This window comes from Lissotriton helveticus, chromosome 12 (assembly GCF_964261635.1).
Source record: "Lissotriton helveticus chromosome 12, aLisHel1.1, whole genome shotgun sequence".
Lineage (NCBI taxonomy): Eukaryota > Metazoa > Chordata > Amphibia > Caudata > Salamandridae > Lissotriton > Lissotriton helveticus.
In genome coordinates this window covers 14,722,078-14,746,892 of record NC_136073.1, presented here as the reverse complement: position 1 = coordinate 14,746,892, position 24,815 = coordinate 14,722,078, and the positions used below count along the sequence as shown (strand labels likewise).

At 49.4% G+C, this 24,815-nt stretch overlaps 1 protein-coding gene across 1 annotated transcript; it reads right to left on the bottom strand.

The window, feature by feature from the left end:
* Nucleotides 1-216: 216 nt before the first annotated feature.
* Nucleotides 217-20,628, bottom strand: LOC144798883 (repulsive guidance molecule A-like). The gene is made up of 3 exons (XM_078669978.1): nt 20,436-20,628; nt 10,562-11,055; nt 217-1,643 (listed from the first exon to the last, which is right to left on the bottom strand). Exons 1-3 carry the CDS (start codon nt 20,512-20,514, stop codon nt 975-977), a joined length of 1,242 nt encoding a protein of 413 aa, XP_078526104.1. The 5' UTR covers nt 20,515-20,628; the 3' UTR covers nt 217-974.
* Nucleotides 20,629-24,815: the final 4,187 nt, after the last annotated feature.

Below are 24,815 nucleotides of genomic sequence, written 5' to 3'. Positions count from 1 at the left end.
CCACATCTCCCTGGCATAATCACCATGTCTTCATGCACCCAAACACTATACAATCCCTGTATTGAATACTAGAATATAAACCACTAAACAACCAGCTGGCATCCTTTTCGTAAATGTTCCACCAGTGCACATTTTGTAAGGACACAACCTCCGCACGCATCAAATCAACATCCATTGGAGGGTGAAGCGGGAACAATACTGTGAACTGCAGACAGATTAAATATGAATAATTTTACTCTGCTCATAACGCTGTTTGAACATTACCAATGCAATGACAAAACATATTACATACAAGTCTTAATGTACAAACACTTTCAGATTGTGAGTGTCCAGGTCGGAGTGTTTTCAGGGCTGTGCAGGCAGAACCAGGTGTTCCAGGAGCTCTACAGGTATCTGGGGTAGAGGGGTGCAATCCGCGAGCAGTCTCCACTCTACATATTGCAGCTGGGCAGTCAACCCAAGTGTTGGGCATTTAGGAAGAAAGGACAGTCTGTGCTTTCACCTTTCCACGTGCCAGCTCGGTCACTTCCACTGCAGTGAAGGAAACCATGGCACGCAGCGCCCACGCCTTTCCATGGCAGGAGGGTGGTGGCACATAGACCTATCGGGCCTCTGAAGAAGCCAACAGGGAGTACACAAAACCGTACCATGTCCGGGTGCTCGTTTTTGATTTCAATAAATCTCTCTGGCTGACTAGAAAAATAAGGAAATCAGTCAGGATAGTCTCCAGCAGCATAAGACCATGGGTAGGTTTTGCCTTCAGGTTCCGAAGGCGGCGGCATGATGATGTGGTGGAGTTACATTCGGGCTTCTTCAGGGATTACTTTCTGTCGCACAGAAACTTGGTGGCCCCTTGCCTTTGGCACAACAGCAGCAGAGGTGAGAAGGAAGCGGTTGGCCATCCTACCCTACGTCTCCAGTGATGGTCTTATGCCACACCAGAGATGTGTACAGTACATCCCTTCTTTTAGGCCTCATCCACAGAGCACAGCAAGAAAAAGGACAGAGAAAAGCAGAAAGGCGGAAGACTGTCCCTTCGCTGCCAGCGATCCGACCGGCAGGAGGACTGTCTTAGGGGCAGCACTGAGCTTCAGCCTACTTGGATACAGCGCCTTGAGGTCTTCAAGTGCCCCATGGGCCGCCTTGGAAAACTCTGGGTCACCCGTAGTGAGAAGGTCAAAGACGCAAGAATGGAAGTAGACGTCCTCCACCTGCAGAATGTCCCGACACTGCTCGGTGGCTGCCTCCACGGTGTAGGCTTTGCGGGATACTGGCCAGAGTGGACTGGCCTGCTCCAGGCTCAGCCGGTGCTCCTGGATGAGTTCGTCCCTGGGGCACCCGTGCAGGCAGAGCTGCAGGCTGCTGCTGCTCTCCTCCGACAGGTTCAGTGTGTCCTCTGGCACCCGGATGGCGAAGGTGAGGTAGCGGCCCACTTGACGGATGAGAATAGTGCTGCCAATGTAAAGCGCTTGGATTTCTACTTGGCCAAACGCTGGCTTTTCAGTGATGCGCAGGCTGCCAGCTCCTTCAGCAAGCCCACCGTTCCTTGTCCCATCGTTGAACGCCAGCGGGAGGTCCCCCGTGGACGCTTGGTAGACCTTCTGTTCAACACAGCCAGGATAACTCTTGAATATCACAGTGATCTGAAAGAAGGGAAAGCAACAATTAGAATGAGTCGAACCAACAGGATGGAAGAGAACCATATGTCCTAGAGGAGGGCGAACGAGGGAGCATCACCAGGTCATACAATCTGTAGTGCAGGACATACCTTGCAATCTACCATATTCTGGGACAAAATGAAGTTTTAATGTAAGCAGTCCTCACTTTGAAGACAACACTTGCACTTTTGTACTCCCAGAGGTGCCTTCATTCCTGCTTGGCATTAGGACTGGTGTTCAATGATGAATCTCCACAGGGCCCTTGCTTTATATTTAAACCTTGACCCCTCTCACCCCCTTCAAGGCTCTACGTGGAGATTCGCCCCTCTTGCTTTACCTGTAGAACGTGTTAGTTTGCCTTCTGCCTGGTCCAGTGATGGGACACTCCTGTAGCACAAGGCCGTATTATGTTACTCAAAGGTAACCAAGCAGCTATTTCTCCTTCTGTGCAATGTGTTAACCATCCTCTATTACCGTGCCTGTGTAACGTGTTACTGTAAGTACTACAGAGCTGGGCGCGCCTGTGGCACACTCTGCTACGGCTCACTCGCATTCCATGTCTGCAGAAGGTGCTCTCACCTCTGCCTGTATGACTTGCATTACTGTTGGTCCTGCTGCACATGTTCTCACCCCTGTGTATGGAAGACTTGTGTGACCTTGAGCTATAGAGGGAGCGGCCATCTTGGTATGGTAAAACAATGATGCTCTATGGACAAAACCCATCAAGATGGATGACTGTTGTAGCAGCAGACCCATGGGATGCGGTGCACGGCAGATGAAATGAGCAGTAAATGAGTGGCCAAGTGGCGAGGTCTAGAAAGCTGCCAGGTGCTGCAAATAAATAACTAAAAATAGAGGGACCTAAAAAAGGAGAAAATATGAAACTAAAATGATTGTCTCACAAGTCAAGGAACTGAAGCTCACTCGAATTCAAGTGGATGTGCACGTGATGAGCAAAATGCCATCTATCAAATGACAATAAAGCTAATAAGTCAAAGTTGTCTGATCCACTCTTCCACGCTACAGGCCGTCACGGGCGGCAACAATATGTGAATGACACTTTTAATAGACCAATGGCTGACTCAGAGACCCTCTACGTATGTATATGTATCCATGACTTATGTTGAGCCAGATCTACACACACTGCCTAAGCGCTATGAAGAAAATGACAAGCCTCTGTAAAAAGGTTTGTTGGCAAAATATACAATCCTTCATGAGAGGCCTCCCAAGGATTGTCAAGTGGAAATCTTCTGCCACCAGAGCATGTACCCGAGGGATCCACGCCGCGAGCTTTGCTCCCCACAGTCTTATAGGCGGACACCATGTAACACAACTACTGTGTCTGCAAGCTTTAACCATCCATCCTTAAGGGCGCCCTGTCCCGCATCTTTTCTTACTACAAATAAGTCTGATTTTGGTAATAAACAGAACAGAAATAAGGCCTCTGCAGGCTTTCAAATTAGCCAATCAGGTCTGTAGCCTTTATCATTGACTTGGCAGCTTAACCGACACTGGCCTACTGTATAGAGCATAAGCGTTGCCTCAAGGCCATCACCACCCCCTTTTTGTACCGCTTTGTTCGCCATAAGTGTGGCAGGGTATGCTCAGACGTGAGGCCCTTGCTCACTTTGCCACTGGATTCAAGCAAGCCGGGCTGAAGACGGCTGGAATGCCAGAAACCGGTCCTAGGAAGCTTGTTTCCGGTCCAGGGAAGGCATGGCTTGACAGTTCGGTCTGGACTGTTCCCATGAGGCACAGGGTCAGACTGATTTGCATATGACCATGTCTGAACTGGGGTGGCAGAGTGGGCTAAAGAACGGTGATGGATTAAACCCAGATCTTTTGACTGGGTGTGAGTGTTTGATTGGTTCAGATGCTCCGTCCATCACCACCCCCTGTTGTACCACTCAAGGCAACCACCCGGCATACATACGTGACAAAAATAAGTACAAAATTATAGTTTGCTAAACAATATACAATCTGTCCTAACATCCCAAACGAGGATTCTCACAGTGCAAGTCTTCTACCATGAGGTTTACAACTATGAAACCCCTCCTGCCCCAGGGCTTTTCACAACAGGCCCAGGACATCTGACAAAATGTTTTCAATTAATCAATCAAGCGTGTTCAGCCCTTCACCAAAGCCAACTCAGGCCTACTGTACTGTACAAAAAACGGCATCAACTTTACCACAAACCAGCCAGCAGAAAAGAATATGTAACCAGATTACATTTGGCAAAAATATACACAGTCCCTCCTGAGAGCCAAACACAGCATCTCAGAGTAAATTTAGTTTCAAGATGTGTCAGTGAGAGGGTAGCCAACCCCGAAACCCGTGCCCACTACGGTCATTACTCCGAGAACCAAAATAACAGCAAAATCCACCCTTGCAGGCCTATTGTCTTCAACATGCTTTTCACAATAAATGACTCGGGCCCGTTGCCTTTGTCACAAGTTAAGAATAACGCTTCAAACCTATGGCAATTCAGCCAACTGTTTTTTTAGCATTAGCTTTCTAGTGAGACTAAAAGTCGAACAGAGGCACTCTTTTTGTAAAAGACGCACACTCTTACCGCTGAACAAAATGCTGTAGTTTATCGCATATAGGAGCCATGGGCCCTCTCGGGGGCTTCTCAAAGCTTTTTGTGCCTATTGATTGCATAAGGAAAACACTACTACAGTCCACCCAGACCCCCCCAAAAAGTACAGGTACAAAACGAGACTGAACGTTCAAGTTTTGATCGTGAGAGTTCCAAGCCATGTTAAGAAGCTACACTATGCATATCCACCAGATGGCGCCATCCCACTGTGAATGGGCCAAACCCCACACAAGGCATCGATTCAATGCAGCGCTTTATCTTGAACACTGAAATGGCGACGGGGCATGCTTGCCAATGGTCCAAACCACTAGCTGAAGAGGGAAGGGGCTTCCGCCAGCAGGCACAGGGGCAAGCAAGCTTTGCCAAGAGCCTGAGCACTGGAAGCCCCGTGGCAAGCGAGTGTGAGCATTCTGTCAGATAAACAGGGGGGGGGGGGGGGGTCAAAAGCTCATTAGACCCCAAATGCTTTTAAATCTAAATGTTAATGCCAATCTGTCCTGGTCGCCACAGCGACTATTCGCCCTGCGCCCTCCCATGACTGCTCTTTCAAAGACTGCGCCAAATTGACCTTTTGTCAGAGAGGAGGGGAGAAGGTTTCTTCAAAACCAAAAAGCAAGACTTGCGTGGATATTTGGGAGGTAAATAACTTATGTCAACGATTTACTTTTATATGAAGGTAAAAATGCACCTTAAATTTTAGAACAACCAGTTCATTTCCTAGCTGTGACGCACTTTGCCTCAACACATTTTTAAGTGTTCAAATGATATAGCTGTAGGAGTTCATGCTTAATTATTATATATAATCTTGTAAAGCGCCCAGCTACCCAAAAAGTGTTTCCTGGCGCTGAGCATAGGTAGAGATGTCAGACCAACGGTTTAAAACAGCCAGCACTTCAGGCCTTTACGAAGTGCAAGTACAGAAGTGCAATTTTTTTTGGGCTCTGGGAGTGAGTTCCACAGTTTCGGACCCAGAACTGAGGAGGCGCGCCCTCCCCCCCTTTCGGGCAGGGTGAAACCTAGGCACAGGGCTCTTGGCCAGGTTCAGTGACCTCAGCATCCGTGTGGGCTGATAATGCACCACCAGATATTGTATGTAACATGGGCCTGCTCCGGATTTGAACATATAGCACAGCGCTTTGAACTTAAGACATTTGGGACCGAGCACCGATGGAGCTCTTGGAAAAGGTGAGACCGAAGCACCTTTAAAGGAAATGCCCTATTTAGGAAGGGAAATAAAAAGCTTGGAGTAATTTCTCCACCAGCGTCAACTTGGGAAAGTTCTGCACGCTCTCCGGCTTGTGCCCAGGGATAACTGCCCCGGGTGCATTGTATCCTTGCGGAGTGCTTTATGCCGTGGCGTTCGTGCTGATTTTTAGTGCTGGGTGTTTGTCCTGCGTCGTAAAAGTGCGAACACCACTATGCGCAGGGCAAGAGGGCGCTGCTTCTTCCATTCGAGGTGATACTGTACTCAAGCTGCAGCTTTCTCAACGTGAACAGGTTTCTCAACGTGAGCAGTAGCACCCATCCGTGACCGCGCATGTGGAGAAATGTAACCAGGAGGTGGTCTGGAGTATGATTTTCCTCGCTCGTATTCCACTCCGCGGAGTTCTTCAGAACTCAGAGTTCTACGCCGAGCGGGAAAAAGTTGACGAGCGGAGCGGTATTCCACGCCCAGGCATAGTCCAAACGTCGCTTTCTGTATGTACATGTGTGTTTACAATAGCTCTCGACAGGCAGCTAGCTATCTGTAGGCAAGATACAAAAAGAAATCTAAAACAAAAAGGTATCTCCCCCAACAAATCACCCAGAGACCTCATACTCCCGTCACCAGACCTCATCTGAGGAACCCCTGTTCCAACTCTTTGGGGCAGGTGTGCGCTACCATGGCCCCACATCTGTGGTCCACTCTTTCAGATGTGTGTTTTGTTTTCTACCTTGTCTAGCATCAAGGACTTTTAAACAGCCTGCTGTGGGCACAGTTATGTACTGATTTAGTATAGGTAGCCATTATTTGCTTTAATGTGGTAGTTTGGACATATTCTTAGCTTACGGCATGTAAGATTATTTATATAAATATATATTTTAAAAAATAGCAGCTAGGCCAGGCAAACCAGAGGGGAACACGCGGGCCAACAGCAACGCGCCACAGACACGCAAATACACAAAGAGGCCAGTCTACCGGGATACTCCAGCACTACACTCCGCTCCAGCACCAGGAAAGGGAAACTAAATCATGAAATATTAAAACTTTTCAGTGTCCAATCACAAGGAAAGAAGCCATCATCGCAAACACCCAAGAGAAAACCGCGACACAGCGCAGCACCTAAGCTGGAACTAGATCACCTCCGGCCTGCTCTCCGAGGGCTGTACATGCAGCACCCCACCAAGGGTTCAGGGACCGCTTACCGCAGGTTGCACCCCCAAGTTTGTTACCACCTGAAGAAGAGTCTACCATGGCTCAAGGCTGTGTCCTCTTGCGCCTTCACTCTCACCACGAAGAGTTGAAGGAACATGGCCTGCTGACTATTTCCCATACATGTTGCAAGAGTGAAGAGGTGACTGAAGGTGCTAAAAAGAGGTGGACGAGAGACTGAACATACTCATAGAGGTTTGAATCCAAATAAAAGCATAACAAGCTCTGATGTGGGCTCTCAGGGGGAGCTAGGGGCTTGCAATGCACCCAAGGACAACTGGTCTTGGTGCTGAATTAAAAAATTCACTCTTGAAACACAGCCAACCACCACTCACAGGTTCAGCTCAGACGTGGACATCCCTACAGACTTCCTAAGATTAAATGCAAATGTCGCTGTGAGCACCGTCTGAATAGGATAGACGGCTCAGATATTTGGGGTTTGACTTTGTTTATACGCTTTTTGAGTAATTTATATTTGTAAACACAGGGACACGGAGCACACTTTAGTATATTATTTTATCTATATGTACATTAAGAACTTTTTTTTTTTAAGTCTGAACTCAATTTAAACTCCTTCCTACTCAGTGAGAGGCCATCATTCAGTTTATGGACACAATTTGGCAATGTGTTGGGTGATCTAATATACATTTTAAGTGTTGCCACTTCGTGAAATAAGTCCCTGGCGAACCACGGTTTCTTTTATAACACGACACTGGCAGCAGCGCAAACAATATGCCCTCACTGTAATATCTCATACTACCAATGTGTCCCAATTTAACACCAGTTTGTAACCCTGTACTATGCAAGTATTGTCACAGGTTTGCTTACCCTCACTAAGGAATCTAGATTAAAAGGCAAATTAAGTTTGAAAAGTCAAAAGTTTGTAACTTCACATGTAATAAATTTACTATAGTCCATGGAGTTTGTTCTAACTTCAAAACTTGCAAAAGGTTCTTTTTTCCTTATTAAAAGGTATGGCACGTGTTATCAAGATCACCAACATATGTTAACTAGCCATAATCTGTTCACAAATAATAAATCAAATTTTCCAACCCGAAAGATAACCCTCACAGGCTGCTAAAGGCCCTAACTATAACCCGATATCACTTTTTCATTCTATTACTCAGGCTAAACTCTTACTTTAATCTTAAAAAACGTACCCCAACCATTCCTGGAGAGCGGTCCTTATATAGGCATTACCTTTTTCCTTGATACCCCTTTTTTCAGACTCTTAAATATGTGTTTTTAGACAATTAGCTTTCAGGCTTTTAATTTTGCACTTGTGCTCTTTCGAGCTTTTGATTTCAAACTGCTAATTAATGACCTCGGAGATGGGGTCAGTGACAAGGCAATGATTGGCTTAGCCTCGCCAAAGAGCAGGCAAACCCCTCTACCCATAAAGCTGCCTCTCACGTGCCTCACAAGGAGAATCCATCTTAACAAGCATTTGCAATGCAATCGGTCTTGCCTTTGGGAGCTTATATGTATTTAGCTATGCAGCACATTAGCCTGGGTGCTGAAACATCTACCGTTCTTTAACATGGAGGGAAAGAAGCATTAAACTGCGTGACACGCCAGGTATGGAACACATGGAGAGAAATAGTGCCTTTCAGCAGGAAATGGTAAAGTCCAAAGCTCTGTTTTTAGTGTAAAATTAGGGCCTTTGTTGGTCATATCACTGAAAATACAAGATTTGAAAAAAACATTGTCTACGGGTGCTCATAGAAGACAATTTCTATGGACTGGAATCTAGAGAATGAAAGTCCCTAAGTAGAAAGCAATTCTGGCATTTTACTGACCTCTATTGGTCGTTTTCTATCCAGACAGTTAAATAGAGGCAGTTGAACAAGAAGAAAGCAATTCTGGTATTTTACTGACTTCTACTGGTGGTTTTCTATCAAGACAGTCAACTAGAGGCAGCTGAACACAAAAAAAGTCCCTAAGCGGAAGCAGACCTGTCCTAGGGCTGATCTCCAGAGCCCACGAAGTACATACACAAATAAGTCTATACTAAAGTATATACAAGAGGTCTCGAATGTTCAACCTAAAACGTTTAATACTGGCATTGATGTGATGAGACAGATAGTTTGGAAGATATTAATTGATTCAATTAGGCCAATATCTTCTGATAAGGGTCAGAAAGGTCTTGGATAAACTGTAATATGGGACTAACTATAAAAAGCGGCATCACTGGTCCACCCAATGCATCAGGATCTGCATCCAATTTTAGAGAACAGAAGACTGGCGGAATTCATACTCCTTACAAAGCTGTGCTATTTACGCAACAACCTAGAAATCCTGATCTTCCAAGGGAGGTCAGCAAGAGATGGTTCAGTGAGAAAGGAGGGGGACAGTATAAACTTGTGATAAACGTCAACCCACTGCATTTCGCCTATCGCCAGGTCAACAGACAACCATCACTGCCCAGTCAACCAAGGACAGTGGAGGTCCATGACGTACATAAATGCGTACTATTTTTTAGGACAGCCGGATGGACCCATCTCTAAGGCGATCCGATTTGCTGAAGGATTTTCAAGGAGCAGCAACATGTTTTTTTTTTATGACAGCCTCTACATATGCCTAATCTTTAATCGAAAATGTTTTTTTCTCGAAGCGCTTCACCATATTTAAGTAACCCTCACCCCTTCTCTGCATCTTTTCGGGTTGCCATCAGTCTAGAGATACCCCCACTCCATCCTCTATGAATCTCCACTCAGGACCAGACACTATAGCAACAGACATCAGATCAGGAATATGAGTGCAAGATCTCTGCAGGGGGAGGTAAAACAAGGTGTACAAGAGGGATCTCTTGGGGGGCGGGCGACGGGAATATCGGAGGGCCCAGGATGTTCGGGTAGGGCTAGGGAAGGGAGTATAGGAGGGCTACAGCAAGCTGCATTGTGAGCAAGAGGCAGGTTAATTGGGGGGTCTGCAGTGGATGTTAACCCCTTCCATGCTGATGACGGCCCCAGGCTGTCATGCATCATGGTGGGTGTGTGCTGATGACGGCTGGGGGGGGGGGGGCATGAACCCGCCCACTCTTCAAAACGGCCGCACAGGTGCAGAATCGCGGCCGCGCCGAAGGGGTTAAAAAAAGAAAGAAAAAAAGAAGGTGTCTGACGGTCTGAGAAGAGGCTAGGATGATCTGGCATTAATAACCGGCAGACTGTTGGATGCAACAGCCTACTGTCAGGTCTGATGGGCGGTGTGTTTGAGGTGACAAGCTGCAGACGATCAGGATGAGAATCTGTGTGGTGAAAAAGTAACAAACAAGCCTTGGCAAAATCTTAATTACTCCGGAGTAATAGCAGTAATTTAGTGTTACTCTTGTGATGCAAAACTACCGAAAATTACGAACGTTCTTGTAATTGATCGTATTTTCACTAAAAAATTCCTAGCATAAGTCTAGACCCCGCGTGGCTACTGCTTCGAATGTTTTTTTTGTATTTATCACTATTTTCTTAACACATAATGCATCCCTGGGTCCATTTTGGATGCAATGGGGCATTTTGCGCTATGAAAATAGTACCAAAGGCGAGTATCATTCCTTGCGTTACTCTGTTCATTGTGACATGCTGACGGGTTGCGTGTAGGAGGAAAGGCAGGCTGTGTGTTTTGGCAGACACTGAGGGATTGTCTGTAGGAATCACTTCAGAAGATTCCTGTGCGAGACATCGAAAGCAGCTGAGGTGGTAGATGGGCATAGTAGTGGGTGAGACCCTACAACAGAAGCAAAGGAGCAGCAAGAGGGGCACAACAGGAACCTGTGGAGGTAAAAGGGGCTCGAAGAGGAGCCATGAGTCGGCCAGGTTGGGATACTGAAGGGAAGGCCATGATCGAGTTGGGGTGGTGGAGGCAAACCTTGCTTCTCCACCACACACAGTCAGTTACCTTGTTGGTGGCTGTTGCGCTGGACCCGGGGGCGACCGCGACGTTCGTGACTTGCACGGAGAGGTACTGATTGTCAATAAGAGGCCAGGCCCCTTGCACTTTACAAGTCTGAAACTCATCCTTGAACGTCCTCAGATGAGGGTCCCCAAACAATCCGCAGTGGGCAAAGCGCCTCTGAAAGTTCGCCCTGGTCACATAGTTGCAGGCCTCTGTGCGTGAAGGGCCCGCGGGGTCCCGGGTTCTGGCCGCAGAGGTGGGCCCATCGCTGGAGCAGTTGTGCTGCGAGAAGAGTTCGCGGATGCGAAAGACGGCCGAGTGGTACACCAGGTCCCCCCGACAGGCTTTGGCAGTCTTTCTGGTACACTGAGAGTAGGCCCGCAGTGCTGCGCAGTAATCCGCGTCTGCATGCATGTCCTCCGGCGCAGCATGGCTGGGCGAATAGGCAGAGAGGTATTCACCGTTGCACCACTGGATCCGGCACTGCTGGCAATGCACTGGAAGAGAAGAAAACAAGCTGTAAGCACTGAAAAGAACAGCTGTCACAGACCCACACCCGACATAACCTCTCGGGGTTCACCTGCTGACCAGACTACAGCCACCACCCACAGACACCACGTGCTCCCTGTCACTACTGACCGCTGTCCATCCTGTGGCCGACCTACAGCGCCACCACCTACAGAGACTATGTGTCTCCATGTCACTACTGACCGTGTACAGCCTATGGCCGACCTACAGCGCCACCGCCTACAGAGACCATGTGTCTCCATGTCACTACTGACCGTGTACAACCTATGTCCGACCTGCAGCGTCACCACCTACAGACACCATGTGTCTCCATGTCACTACTGACTGTGTACAACCTATGGCCGACCTACAGCGCCACCACCTACAGACACCATGTGTCTCCATGTCAGTCAGTCAGTCTAAAGTACTTTATTCGGTTCATACAAAAACCATAAAAGTACACTAAACATCAAAAGTCAAGACCACAATCAAATACATAAGAAAATTGTGCAAATTTGCAGTTCATACAGTACATTATCATATTTAAAAACATACACTAACGATATAGGCAAGGGAAAATTTCATTATATCTGCAAATATATACAAAGACCATTAAAAAAAGAAAAACAATGTTAAAAAGGAGAAATCGCTCGATCGCAATTCAAAGGTACACCCTCGCTATGTACAATAGGTCCACTTAATCTTCCTCTTAAGTCTAATCGCTATTGTCAAGAAGTTCGCAATGTTAAAAATATCCCAGACATTAGACAGCAGCTGTAGATACAAGAGGGCAGGTTTAACTTGTCTAAAGCCCTTGTCTTTAATAAGCGGAATAATGAACCTTTTACGAATAGGGCGAAGATGTTCGCAAAAAAAGATAAAGTGGGCAGTATCCATGATGGAAAATCCATCACACAAACAAATCTCCAAACCTACCTCCTTGGTCCAACCTGGACGTTCTGTAAGAAGAGGATGAAATTTGTTCAATCTGAATTTTGTCAGTAAGAATCGATGATTAGTATTATTAACGATTCTTAAATAGGGTTCTATTGCACTTGAGGATATTAACAACTGATGGGCCCTTACTGTTGGTTTGCCCAGCTCCTTGTCCTCTCTGGTCAGACATACCATCATCTTGTATGTGTCTTTCACCCATTTCACATCCCCCTTCAATAGTTTATTCGGCTGATCAAACAATTCTGGGCGGCCCAGTTTAACTGCTAGTTTTTTAACATAATTCAGCCAGGGGATGGAGTTGCCATGCTCAAGGCCTAGGCAATCCCTGAGAATTTCATGGTTCAGCTCCAATTCGGGGTTCAGCCAAATTAAAATACATTTTAATAGCGGGGCTATGGCTATACGATCTTCTAGGTATGCTACCCCACACTCTTGATGATCGATGTAACTGGAGGTTGACTGGGGGGGGCGGATAAGATAGATTTCAAAAACTTATCCTCTGCCACCTGCATGGCCTTTACGTTTTTAAGCCCCCAAAGATCAGCTCCGTATATGGCTAATGAAATACATTTGGCATCATAGATCTTCAACACAGCCTGCAACGGCTTCACCCTCAGTTTGCGAGCAAAACCCAAGACAGACAAAATCGACCTTGCAAAAGCATTCTGTTTTGCTGCCAATTGGGGCAACCAAGTGGACTTATCATCAAAAATAACCCCTAAATATGGGAATCTTGAGACCCTAGACAGAACATTCCCTTCACAGTGCAAAGTCTTAATTCTTTTAGGTTTACTGCCCACAATCATTACATGCGATTTCGAAAAATTCACAGTGAGATCCAGCGCTTTCATAAAATCAGGAAATGAATTTAAAAGACATTGCAGCCCTACTGCTGTGCGTGCTATAAGAGCGGCATCATCCGCATAAAGTAATGCTGGAATAGAACGCTTGCCTGCCCTCGGTATGTCCTTGCACACCTCAGTTAAAACAGTGCCTAGGTCGTTAATGTAAAGGGTAAAAAGTATGGGGGCTAAAATACAGCCCTGCCTAACCCCATTTGTGATCCTGATCTTACCCGTACAATTACCCAAACGGTCATATCTGACTGTAGCCGAGAGGTCCTTATGCAGGTCTGCAAGGAAGTACACAATATTTTTTTCGATGCCAAGCCTGAGAAGCAACCCCCATAATTTGGACCTATTCACGCGGTCAAAGGCCGAGGAAAGGTCCATGAAGGCTAAATATAGCGTGCCCCTATTGGCGATTGCGTATTTCCCAATTAATAATTGAAGGTTAAGGCTTTGATCTATAGTGCCTCGTCCTTTCCTGAACCCAAATTGTAGGCCTGAGAGGGTGTTTGTTTCAGCCAGGCAGTCTGTGAGTTTGCCTAGGACCACCCGACCCAACACTTTCACAGCTGAATCAATGAGGGAGATCGGGCGATAACAGCTGGGTTCCCCTCTATTTCCTTTCTTAAAAATGGGTACAATGACTGATTCAGACCAGGTACCCGGGATACCTGATTTACATACCCTATTAAAAACATTGGTTAAAACTCTAGACCAGGTCTTGACGTCTGATTTAAAGAGGTCGGCTGGAACACCATCAGGGCCCGGAGCCTTGTTACTTGTCATCTTCCTGATGGCGTCTGCCACCTCTGTCTCAGTAACCACTAAAGTATAGGGATAGGTATAGTCACCTCCCCTAAGTTTTCCCGTTCATAGATTGACTTAAAATGAGAACGAATGCCGCAATCCAATTGGTCATTACAAAGATCATTGAAAAAAGGTTTGTTTACAACAGCCCAAAATTTGGAGCTATTCTTCAGAACATCTATAGAGGTTAATTCTTCCCAGGCTGCTTCCCTAATTTCCCGTCTTCTGACTTCCAGTGCGTTTTTATAGGATTTCCTTAATAGAGCCACAATGGGCTTATCCACTGGTTTACATTTCAGGGCAGCCATCAGCTTTTGATTAGCTGATGAACAATTTTGGTCAAACCAGCCCACCCCAGCAGGGTCCTTCGCTTTACCTGGTCGTCTAAGATCGGCTGCGACCTGGGTACAAATTTTTGAATAAGCCTCTAAAACCTCTGCATTCCCTGCTTGCACGTTCATACATGTGTGCAGCTCAGTTCCTACTTTGGTTAGTAGGTTGTTAGAAAAGTCTCCAGGTACAACTCTGCTCCATCTGATTCTGCGGGCCTGGTCTGTCGTGCGGATATCAAACTTATCCGTCCTATTATGGGCTAACTCTGGATTTTTGATCAGGTCCATAATGCTAACAACCACTGGGTTATGGTCACTAAAATGTGACCAGACCGCCGAGTAACCATGGATCTTATTCCCCAGCGTGGAGCTAATAAAGATGTAGTCAACAACTGAATGACTTCCATTCCCTTTAAAAGTAGGTATCTCCTCATCCACCATATGGAAGCATTAAACCGTTCTGCCAATATTGTTTCAAGGAAATCTCCTTGTGCAGAATGCTCAAAATGGGTATCCCCTTGCTCTATGGGGCCTAATTGATCTAGTGCCTGACATTTATCCGGGCACTATTGACCGGTGGACAGCCTGTGGGAGACCGACAGCGCCACCACCTACAGACACCACGTGGCTCTGTGTCACCCCTGACCAATGTACAGCCTTTGGCAGACCTACAGCGCCGCCACCTACAGACACCATGTGTCTCCATGTCACTATTGACCGGTGAACAGCCTGTGGCCGACCTACAGCGCCACCGCCTACAGACACCATGTGTCTCCATGTCACTATTGACCGGTGCACAGCCTGTGGCCGACCTACAGCGCCACAACCTACAGACACCATGTGTCTCCATGTCACTATTGACCGGTGGACAGCCTGTGGCCGACCTACAGCGCCACCACCTACAGACACCATGTGTCTCCATGTCACTATTGACCGGTGAACAGCCTGTGGCCGACCTACAGCGCCACCACCTACAGACACCATGTGTCTCCATGTCACTATTGACCGGTGTAGAGCCTGTGGCAGACCTACAGCGCCACCACCTACAGACACCACGTGTCTCCATGTCACTACTGACCGGTGTAGAGCCTGTGGCAGACCTACAGCGCCACCACCTAGACACCATGTGTCTCCATGTCACTATTGACCGGTGAACAGCCTGTGGCAGACCTACAGCACCACCACCTACAGACACCACTGTCTCCATGTCACTATTGACCGGTGCACAGCCTGTGGCCGACCTACAGCGCCACCACATACAGACACCATGTGTCTCCATGTCACTATTGACCGGTGAACAGCCTGTGGCCGACCTACAGCGCCACCACCTACAGACACCATGTGTCTCCATGTCACTATTGACCGGTGAACAGCCTGTGGCCGACCTACAGCGCCACCACCTACAGACACCATGTGTCTCCATGTCACTATTGACCGGTGAACAGCCTGTGGCCGACCTACAGCGCCACCACCTACAGACACCATGTGTCTCCATGTCACTACTGACCGGTGTAGAGCCTGTGGCAGACCTACAGCGCTGCCACCCACAGACACCATGTGTCTCCATGTCACTATTGACCGGTGAACAGCCTGTGGCCGACCTACAGCGCCACCACCTACAGACACCATGTGTCTCCATGTCACTATTGACCGGTGAACAGCCAGTGGCCGACCTACAGCGCCACAACCTACAGACACCATGTGTCTCCATGTCACTACTGACCGTGTACAGCCTATGGCCGACCTACAGTGCCACCACCTACAGACACCATGTGTCTCCATGTCACTATTGACGGGTGAACAGCCTGTGGCCGACCTACAGCGCCACCACCTACAGACACCATGTGTCTCCATGTCACTACTGACCGGTGTAGAGCCTGTGGCAGACCTACAGCGCCACCACCTACAGACACCATGTGTCTCCATGTCACTACTGACCGGTGTAGAGCCTGTGGCAGACCTACAGCGCCACCACCTACAGACACCATGTGTCTCCATGTCACTATTGACCGGTGTAGAGCCTGTGGCAGACCTACAGCGCCACCACCTACAGACACCATGTGTCTCCATGTCACTATTGACCGGTGTAGAGCCTGTGGCCGACCTACAGAGCCCACCCCCGTGTCTCCCTGGTGCGCTCAGGGGGGTTCAGCCGTCAGCAGGTGTTTGCCCCAGCAGGCGTGGCTTGTGTTATCTATGGGCGGAGTTCCAGGTGTAGGTGTGAGGTGACGGCCTCCCCTTAGAGTGGGCACCGATGACAGCCCCCCCACGGAGGTACCACCCCCCCCCCCCCCCCGGTGACGGGCAGTAAGAGGGGAACCCCACAGTGGAGATACTTGATAAACTCTCCCAAGCCCTAGAAACCCCCCAAAGCCCCTCTTCAGGACACAAAATCCTGGTTCGAAATGATCTGTGCCGTAAACACTCGACCCCCTCAACCTAGAGATGGGGGGCTCTGAGCCACTTCTGTAGAAGGATGAAGACTGATGCTCCCCCGGATCGGGATGGAGGGGGGACAGCGCGCACCCCAATACATGTGCACCCAGAGTTGGGGGGTCCGCCCCTCCAGATCTGCATGGAGAGCGCCCCCACCCTCCCCAGGTCTGGAGCAGAGCCCCCTCCCCCCGGTGGGAGGTGAATGGCGCCTCTGTGCTCCGCCGCGGCCGCGTGTTTTCTTTGGCCGGGGCGCAGCCAGCGCTGGAGGGGGAGGGGAGGGAAGAAAGTTGTGCAACACCCCCAAAAACAACGCTGGTGGCTACAAACACGGGCTAAAAAGAGGGGTGCCACCGGCCTAAACCACGGGTGGTGGGAACAGGGCTGAGGGGTCCAACAAGACCCCCCCCCCCCGATTGAGAGCAGGGAACCGAGGGCCCCCGTCGCTCGTGGGCTGAGGGTGGGCTTTAGTAGTATGGGGGCTACTTTTATTCATTCTGTAACGCCCACAACCGGATATGCAGGTTGGTGGAGGTAGGCAGGGGGGGGGGGGGCGCGATCCGGTTCACGTTTAATCACCCCACCCCCCCCAACAAACAATCCGGTCACGTGCACCATTGTTAATGAAACCCTGGACACCCCCTTGAAACAGGATCAACACCTCACCCTCCCGCTTGAAATGTCGACTTGTGTATCCGACCCCCCCCCCCTTACCCCGCCCCAAAAAGAATACATCACTGTGACTCTGGGCAATAGCTCGCTTAATCTTCCCGACGGCCCCCAGCGCCTAGAGACCCTTACGGGTGATTGTGCGCTTTACAAATGTGGATTATTATTATCACTCCCGGGCGTGCACTGTCCACTCATCTGCATACACCCCAACACCTTACTATTAGAACTGCCTGTGCACTGTCCTCATCTGCATGCACCCCACTATCAGACCCGATGTGCACCGTTTACTCATCTGCAAACACCCCAGCATCCCCCTATCAGACTCAAGTGTGCACTGCCCTAATCTGCATACACCCTAGCATCCCCCTGTACACTGCATGGGTTCCGTGGTAGCGCGCTACTCGCCCAAAAAGGCCCTCGCTAAGGGTAAAAAGAGCTATATAAATACAAACCTTTTTCCCCTCTTCTATTCTTCTGCTATTATTCTGAATCCAAATAACTTACCAACCTACCAACCACGCAAATTATTTTCATATTTCACAATACTAATTCAACACCAATCCTTTATGGGTTCTGGAGTAGCTGCTACCAGCCAAAAAAAGCGCATTGACGCATGGTATGGGGTAGAAAGCGCTATATAAATGCAATTACAATACACTGCCCTGATCTGCATACACCCGAGCACCCATCACCAGACCCCAGATGTGCCCAGTGAGCCCTGATCTGCATACACCCCCAAGCACCCTATCACCAGACCCCAGATGTGCACTGTGCCCAGTGAGCCCTGATCTGCACACACCCCAGCACACATCAGACCCCAGATGTCCAGTGGGCCCTGATCCGCATACACTCTGCACCCTATCAGACCCCAGATGTGCACGGTGTCCTGATCTGCAAACACACCCTATCACCAGACCCCAGATGTGCACTGTGCCCAGTGAGCCCTGATCTGCACACACCCCAGCACCCATCATCAGACCCCATATGTCCAGTGGGCCCTGATCCGCATACACTCTGCACCCTATCAGACCCCAGATGTGCACGGTGCCCTGATCTGCAAACACACCCTATCACCAGACCCCAGATGTGCACTGTGCCCAGTGAGCCCTGATCTGCACACACCCCAGCACCCATCATCAGACCCCAGATGTGCACTGTGCCCAGTGAGCCCTGATCTGCACACACACCAGCACCCATCATCAGACCCCAGATGTGCACGGTGCCATGAGCTGCAAACACACCCCAGCACCCTATCACCAGATCAGGGTCAGAGTGGGAATGTTGGCACTGGGTCAGTGGACGATGAGCCGGTATCTGCGGTGCAGCTGTGGCCACTCTTCTGTGCAGCATGGAGGAGGGTGTGGGCTGTGTCTGTGCTGTTGAAATGCTGCCAGTGGGGGCCGGAGTGGCCTCACCGGAGGCAGATGGCCATCTATTACCTCCCTTTTGCCAGAGGAGTGGAGGTGTCATTCCGAGGCTCTGGCTGGGCCCACCCATTAATGTATGCAGATTGAGCAGAGCTAGGGGGCCTGAGTGGAAGAGGCCTCACCTATATTCAGGTGCGGGTCACCAGTGTGAACTAATCCGTGCACAAAGAGGCCCGGCAACAATTGTAGCGATAATAAGAAAACACGTGTCCTTTAAAGAACCCACACACACTTCTTTTCATGGTACCCAAAACACTGAAGCAGTGTTTTGTGAAAAGGCGCGGCCTGCAAATGCGGTGCCCCTTTTGTAGGGTGTCTATTTTGCATCCCAAGCAAACCCTGCACCAGACCCCGGGTGTGCACTGTCCCCTGCGAGTCCTGATCTGCACACACCCCAGCACACCACCATCCGCCCGTTACTGTGCATTGTACCTTTAACCAAAGAGACGAGGAAAGGGGGGGGGGGCGAACCCGGGAGATGTGAGAGGGTGGGGGAATGTTGGGGGCGTAAAGGGCACGTCCAGGACAGAGCGGGGGTAGAAATGAATGGGCTGAGAGGGTTAGGCAATGGTGGGGATGCAGAGTTAGGACAGTGTCAGAGGACCTGCAGATGTCAACAACAGTACAACTTTGGGGTTTGACTGACACGGCAGTAAGCAGAGGGGGAGGGGGGCAGATGGACTGAGAGTTTTGGCAGCAAACGCTGGACGGGGCGAGAGAACCAGGTCTGTGTGTGGAGGGAAAGGAGCAGGGCAGTGTGAGTGGGGCAGGGCAGTGTGAGAGGGGCAGGGCAGTGTGAGAGGGGCAGGGCAGTGTGAGAGGGGCAGGGCAGTGTGAGAGGGGCAGGGCAGTGTGAGAGGGGCAGGGCAGTGTGAGTGGTGCAGGGCAGTGTGAGTGGGGCAGGGCAGTGTGAGAGGGGCAGGGCAGTGTGAGAGGGGCAGGGCAGTGTGAGAGGGGCAGGGCAGTGTGAGAGGGGCAGGGCAGTGTGAGAGGGGCAGGGCAGTGTGAGTGGTGCAGGGCAGTGTGAGTGGTGCAGGGCAGTGTGAGAGGGGCAGGGCAGTGTGAGAGGGGCAGGGCAGTGTGAGAGGGGCAGGGCAGTGTGAGAGGGGCAGGGCAGTGTGAGAGGGGCAGGGCAGTGTGAGAGGGGCAGGGCAGTGTGAGAGGGGCAGGGCAGTGTGAGAGGGGCAGGGCAGTGTGAGAGGGGCAGGGCAGTGTGAGTGGTGCAGGGCAGTGTGAGTGGTGCAGGGCAGTGTGAGTGGTGCAGGGCAGTGTGAGTGGTGCAGGGCAGTGTGAGTGGTGCAGGGCAGTGTGAGTGGTGCAGGGCAGTGTGAGTGGTGCAGGGCAGTGTGAGTGGTGCAGGGCAGTGTGAGGGGGGCAGGGCAGTGTGAGGGGCAGGGCAGTGTGAGAGGGGCAGGGCAGTGTGAGAGGGGCAGGGCAGTGTGAGAGGGGCAGGGCAGTGTGAGAGGGGCAGGGCAGTGTGAGTGGTGCAGGGCAGTGTGAGAGGTGCAGGGCAGTGTGAGAGGGGCAGGGCAGTGTGAGAGGGGCAGGGCAGTGTGAGTGGTGCAGGGCAGTGTGAGAGGGGCAGTGTGCAAGAGGACAGTTGAAGTGGCTCAGGGCAGTGTGCGAGGGGTGAGAGTCGAGAAGGACAGTGTGGGGCAGAGACAGGGAGGGGGCAGAGTAAGAGGAGCAGGGGCATGTGGGAGGGGCACAAAGGGTCAGCTCGTGGGCGGGGGCTGAGTCGCCCCCCTCTCTCCAGTGATAGCTGCCCCTCTCTCCCTCCTGAAGCCCCTGCTCTTCCCCTCCTCGCCCCTTCTACCCCCCCGGGCCCGTCCCTCCCTGTCTCGGTGACGGTGCTCCCCCCTCCCCTCCCCTCCCCTCCCTGCCCCCTCTGTACCTGCAGGAACGACGCATGCGCAGGCGGCCAGGAGCATGATTCCGCGCAGCCGCAGTCGGAGCGCCTCCCCCATGCCCATCCATCCGGCTCGAGCCTGAGGGATCCGCGCGCCTCCAGTGCGCACCGTCTGCGGAGCGACGTACGACTGAGCGCGCGAAGAGCGTACGGGCCTGCGGCACTGCGCGCACGGCGAGCCCCCAGCGTGCACACGGCCAATCCGGAGCGACGAGCACGCCCCCGTCCAATCCGGAGCGCCAAGCACACCCCCTGCCAATCCGGAGCACCGAGCACGCCTACATCCAATCCGGGGCGCCGAGCACGCCCTCGCGACCCGCCCACAGCCCATTCAGACAATCCCCGCGCCTACCCAGATGTATGGCCCGCCCATGTTTTATGTGAATCATATGCATGGACGTCGCCACACCCCTACCACTGCCCAATCGTAGCTGCTAACCTAGTGAGTGACGGCTGCGGTGTCCAACCAACAAGCAATAGTAAGCTTGTGGGGGATTTTCAAACAAAAATCAAGGGACTCTGTTCCCCATTGAAGTACATTGAATCAAAGGCAATTTAAGGTGGGAGAGTGATAAAGCAGAGTCACTTTGGTTTAAAAATCTGAAGTCTCCCAACTGAATCGGGTTAGTTGGTCTGTACGCATACTTAAATACTAAAACTCAGTATTTATGTTTGCGAAACATAATTTTTTGGACAGTTATTATTACTTTCAGCTGAAGCCTATAGCAAGGCCCACTGGAAGTATGTGATAGTGGGGCTGTGGTGATTTTCATATAATTATAGATTTGCCACATTTGACACATAATCCATCATCTGCTGCATAATCTGCAGGTTTTAACAAACAAACATTGTTTCTTGCTAATATGGTTCAAAAGCTACTAAAATGCAGTGAAACGTGTTGCTGTGCAGTGAAAGGCCCTTTGCGAAGCTGGACTTGTCATCTTGTTGTTCCTTATTGCTATATTTGTATGTTAAAATGGTTCTAATGAGGTGCAACCAATGTCCAGACAGTGAATCCAAGCTTAAAAATAACACATGAATGAAGTAATACTGCTATAAAATGTGCTGCATTATACCACATCATTTGTTTTTTCTTCCTGCATAATTTACTCCACCCTGCCCAATGATTCGGCCCTCTACAGCCGCATAATTCCAGTGGCCCTGCCTATAGCTTATATTTTATTTCTTGGAATCTTACAGATCACCATGAAAAGCAAGTGTTTTGATGTTAGCAATCCACACGATCAAACAGTGGGATAGAAGATTTGAACAATGATAATCCTTGTTAGTCCCTCTTAGGAGGGATTTTGTTTTTTATCAAGTGGGTGGTAGTTGTGGTATGGTGCCATAGGTCTGACCTGTTTATTGTAAAAACATACAACAAAGGCTGTAGGGCTGATTCAATTATTATGCAAGCATTTGTTAAAGCCTGTAGGCATTTTAATGTGGCTTGCTTTTGCACTGTTTTAAAGCAAGCAGACAGGTATTTCTAAACATGACATTTCAAAGATGACTTTTGTAGGAAAGGATTTTGGTGTTGACTACCCCTTTGATAAACCTTAGTGGTAGAAGATGAGCACTGTATTAATTACTTCTAGAAACTCTTTGAAAGGTCTGACAGGCTTGGTTCTCTGCAAGGATCTTACATTTAAAATACAAATACTTAAGAATACATAAATTCTTACAAATAAGTACATATAATAGACTTACATAGCGAGGCACAGAGTGTCAGATACACTCTGCCTCTACCCATGGAAACACAATGCTTGGTGTAGTGGGTCAGCCCATTCTAGCAATTGGCTTTCATGCCCTGTGATTGATGACATTTTTCTGATCATATGTGCCCACATCACTTAAAATGAGTGTGTTTGAGTGCCAGGGCTGGTGGATCAGTCCTTTAATATTCCACTTCCTTCTTTCACAAGTCACCATTCATTTCTTTACTTCTCATCTTTTCTTTTTCTTTCTCTTTTTTTAGCATACTTCAACTCCTCAGACAGTGCTAATGGACCACTTGCTTTCAGCTTATGTCCTGTGCAGTCTGTCAAATCCTGTACTGTCATTGCCTTTTACCCAAGCACCCATTATGGTGTGGATTTGTACATACTGTATAATTTGCTTTACTTTACTTTGTGTACTTATAGAGCGCAAGCGAATCATCCCCGAAGGGATCTCTCAGCGCTGTGCAGGAAAGGTGCAGGGGACACAGCCAGCTAGAACAGCCATGTTTTCAACAATTGTTTTAACCTGGGTAGTTCATTACAGGCCCTAATATTTGCTGGTAATTTGTTCCAATGTCTAGGGGCTAGATGACAAAAGGCTCTACCGCCCAGTCTTGCCCTCTGTATCCTCTGGGAACACAGAAGATTAGCATTACTAGATCTCAGTTGTCGGGGCTGAAGATATCGCCTGAGTTTATTGCTCAGATAAACAGGTCCTTTCCCCTGTAACGATTTAAAGACGACAACAAGCGTCTTAAAAATGGCTCGCTTCTTCACCGGGAGCCAGTGAAGCTGCTTCAGTAAGGGGGCAGACGGCGTTAACATTTCAAGATGGTCCGCACATGTCTTCCCTAAAAGACATCTTTGCAGTTTCACTCCTGTCCAGAAGCAGTTGCAGCTTATACTGAGCACAGCTGGTGTGGAAGGCCATGCCTATCAGGAGACAACATTGCAACTGTGCTGAAAGTTTTTGTACACTTTCACAGGCTAAAGCCTTAAAGAAAAGATTTCAAAAAAGGAGATAGAAAGTAAAGTTTGTGTTTTAAAAAGACTAAGTACATGCACATCTTTACCTTGTCAACAAGAAAACACCCTGATAAAATCATATGACTATGACAGCTAAGTATTATAGAATATCCATAATCGTATGTATGGATAGACAAAAGAAACACCTGACCATTTGCAGCAATGCCCATTCCCAGTTATAACGGGCTACAAAGAACTTTAATTGGAATCCGGGGACCCCCGCTGAGACACTTTTGGCAGCAGGGGACCTTGCCCTAAGCAATTTCTGTGATTTGAACACAAACAAAACAACTTGATTTTTAGCCTCTAATTTGAAACTCCTTAATGTTTAGAGAAAGTTTTACATTTTTCAGTTTGGCCTTTTTGTTTATCTATACTTTATTAATTGTAGCCTTTCTAAAAAAAATGTAAACCGTCTCGGACAGCCTTCGTTGGTATTGCAGACCCACGGAGTAGAGGTCGCCGGACTTTATTTGACTAATTAATTCCGGGAGTTGAGCCTTAGTGCAGTTCAATGTAACTTATTGGGCACTTGCATCGGTGCGCCCCTCGCCCCCGCTCCTTTCCACTCCTTAGGCTGAGGCCGGGCTCCTCTCCTCCCCGAGAGCCGCTCTTTGTCCGGGTGAAGTCACCCTGATCCGGCCTCTCTCCTGCACCTGAGGCCGGCTCACCCCCGGGCCCGGGAGGCCTCCCCCTGAGCCATTCTTCCGGGATTATGCGGACACAAAAGCGGCCTGTCTGTAAGAGCTAGTCCTCCTGCTCCCCCCACCCCCTCCAGAGACCCTTGGGGTCTGGGCGCCCTGAGCACCACTTCCTCACCCCCCCCCCTCCAAGCCCCGGAGTTATTGCTTCCAGTGTGCACGGTGCAGGTGCACACCTCCTGACCCCAGCCCCACCAGAGCAGGGGCTGTCAATCAAAGAGCTGGGCACACTGTGCACCTCGGTGTGTCTGGGCCAGTCCGCTCCGGGCACTGCCAGGTGCACTTGCAATGCGTGAACTACCGGCGCACGTGGGCAGAGCGCAGCGGGCCCGCCGGGCCTGTGAGGACTGCACATCAAAACAGCGCCTCAAAAGCTCTGCTTGAAAACAAGCATTAGCAATGCAATAGGTCTCGCATTGGCGCATGTTTGAGCTATTGGCATTATTAATAATGACAATGCATTTATTTTGGTTTTTAAAACTGAAATAAAGTGCATTGTCATTTACAATGCCAATAGTTCAAACTTGTGTAAATGCGAAACCTATTGCATTGCAATGATAACTCGGCTTCATTTAGCACCTACCAGCAGGGCACAAGTCCTAAATAAAGAAGTGGGGAGACGCTCACCGACAGGAAGTGACGTCACGGCCGGAAGTGACGTCACGAAAGGCAAACACCTAGAAGTGGGGGGACGCTCAAATACGTGAAGTGACGGCACGACCGGAAGTGACGTCACGAAAAGGAAAAAAAACCTGTTAAAATAGGTATGTGTTTAATAGTTGGTGTAGCGCTTTTGCGCAGGGTGGGCGGCGTCCATCCATTGGTTGAAGATCTCGGCGTCTATTGGGTACCCTGGCAACGGCGAACCTGGTAGGTGAAGGGGCGTGGTGACCGGCGTGGTGTCCTGCCGCAGTCCG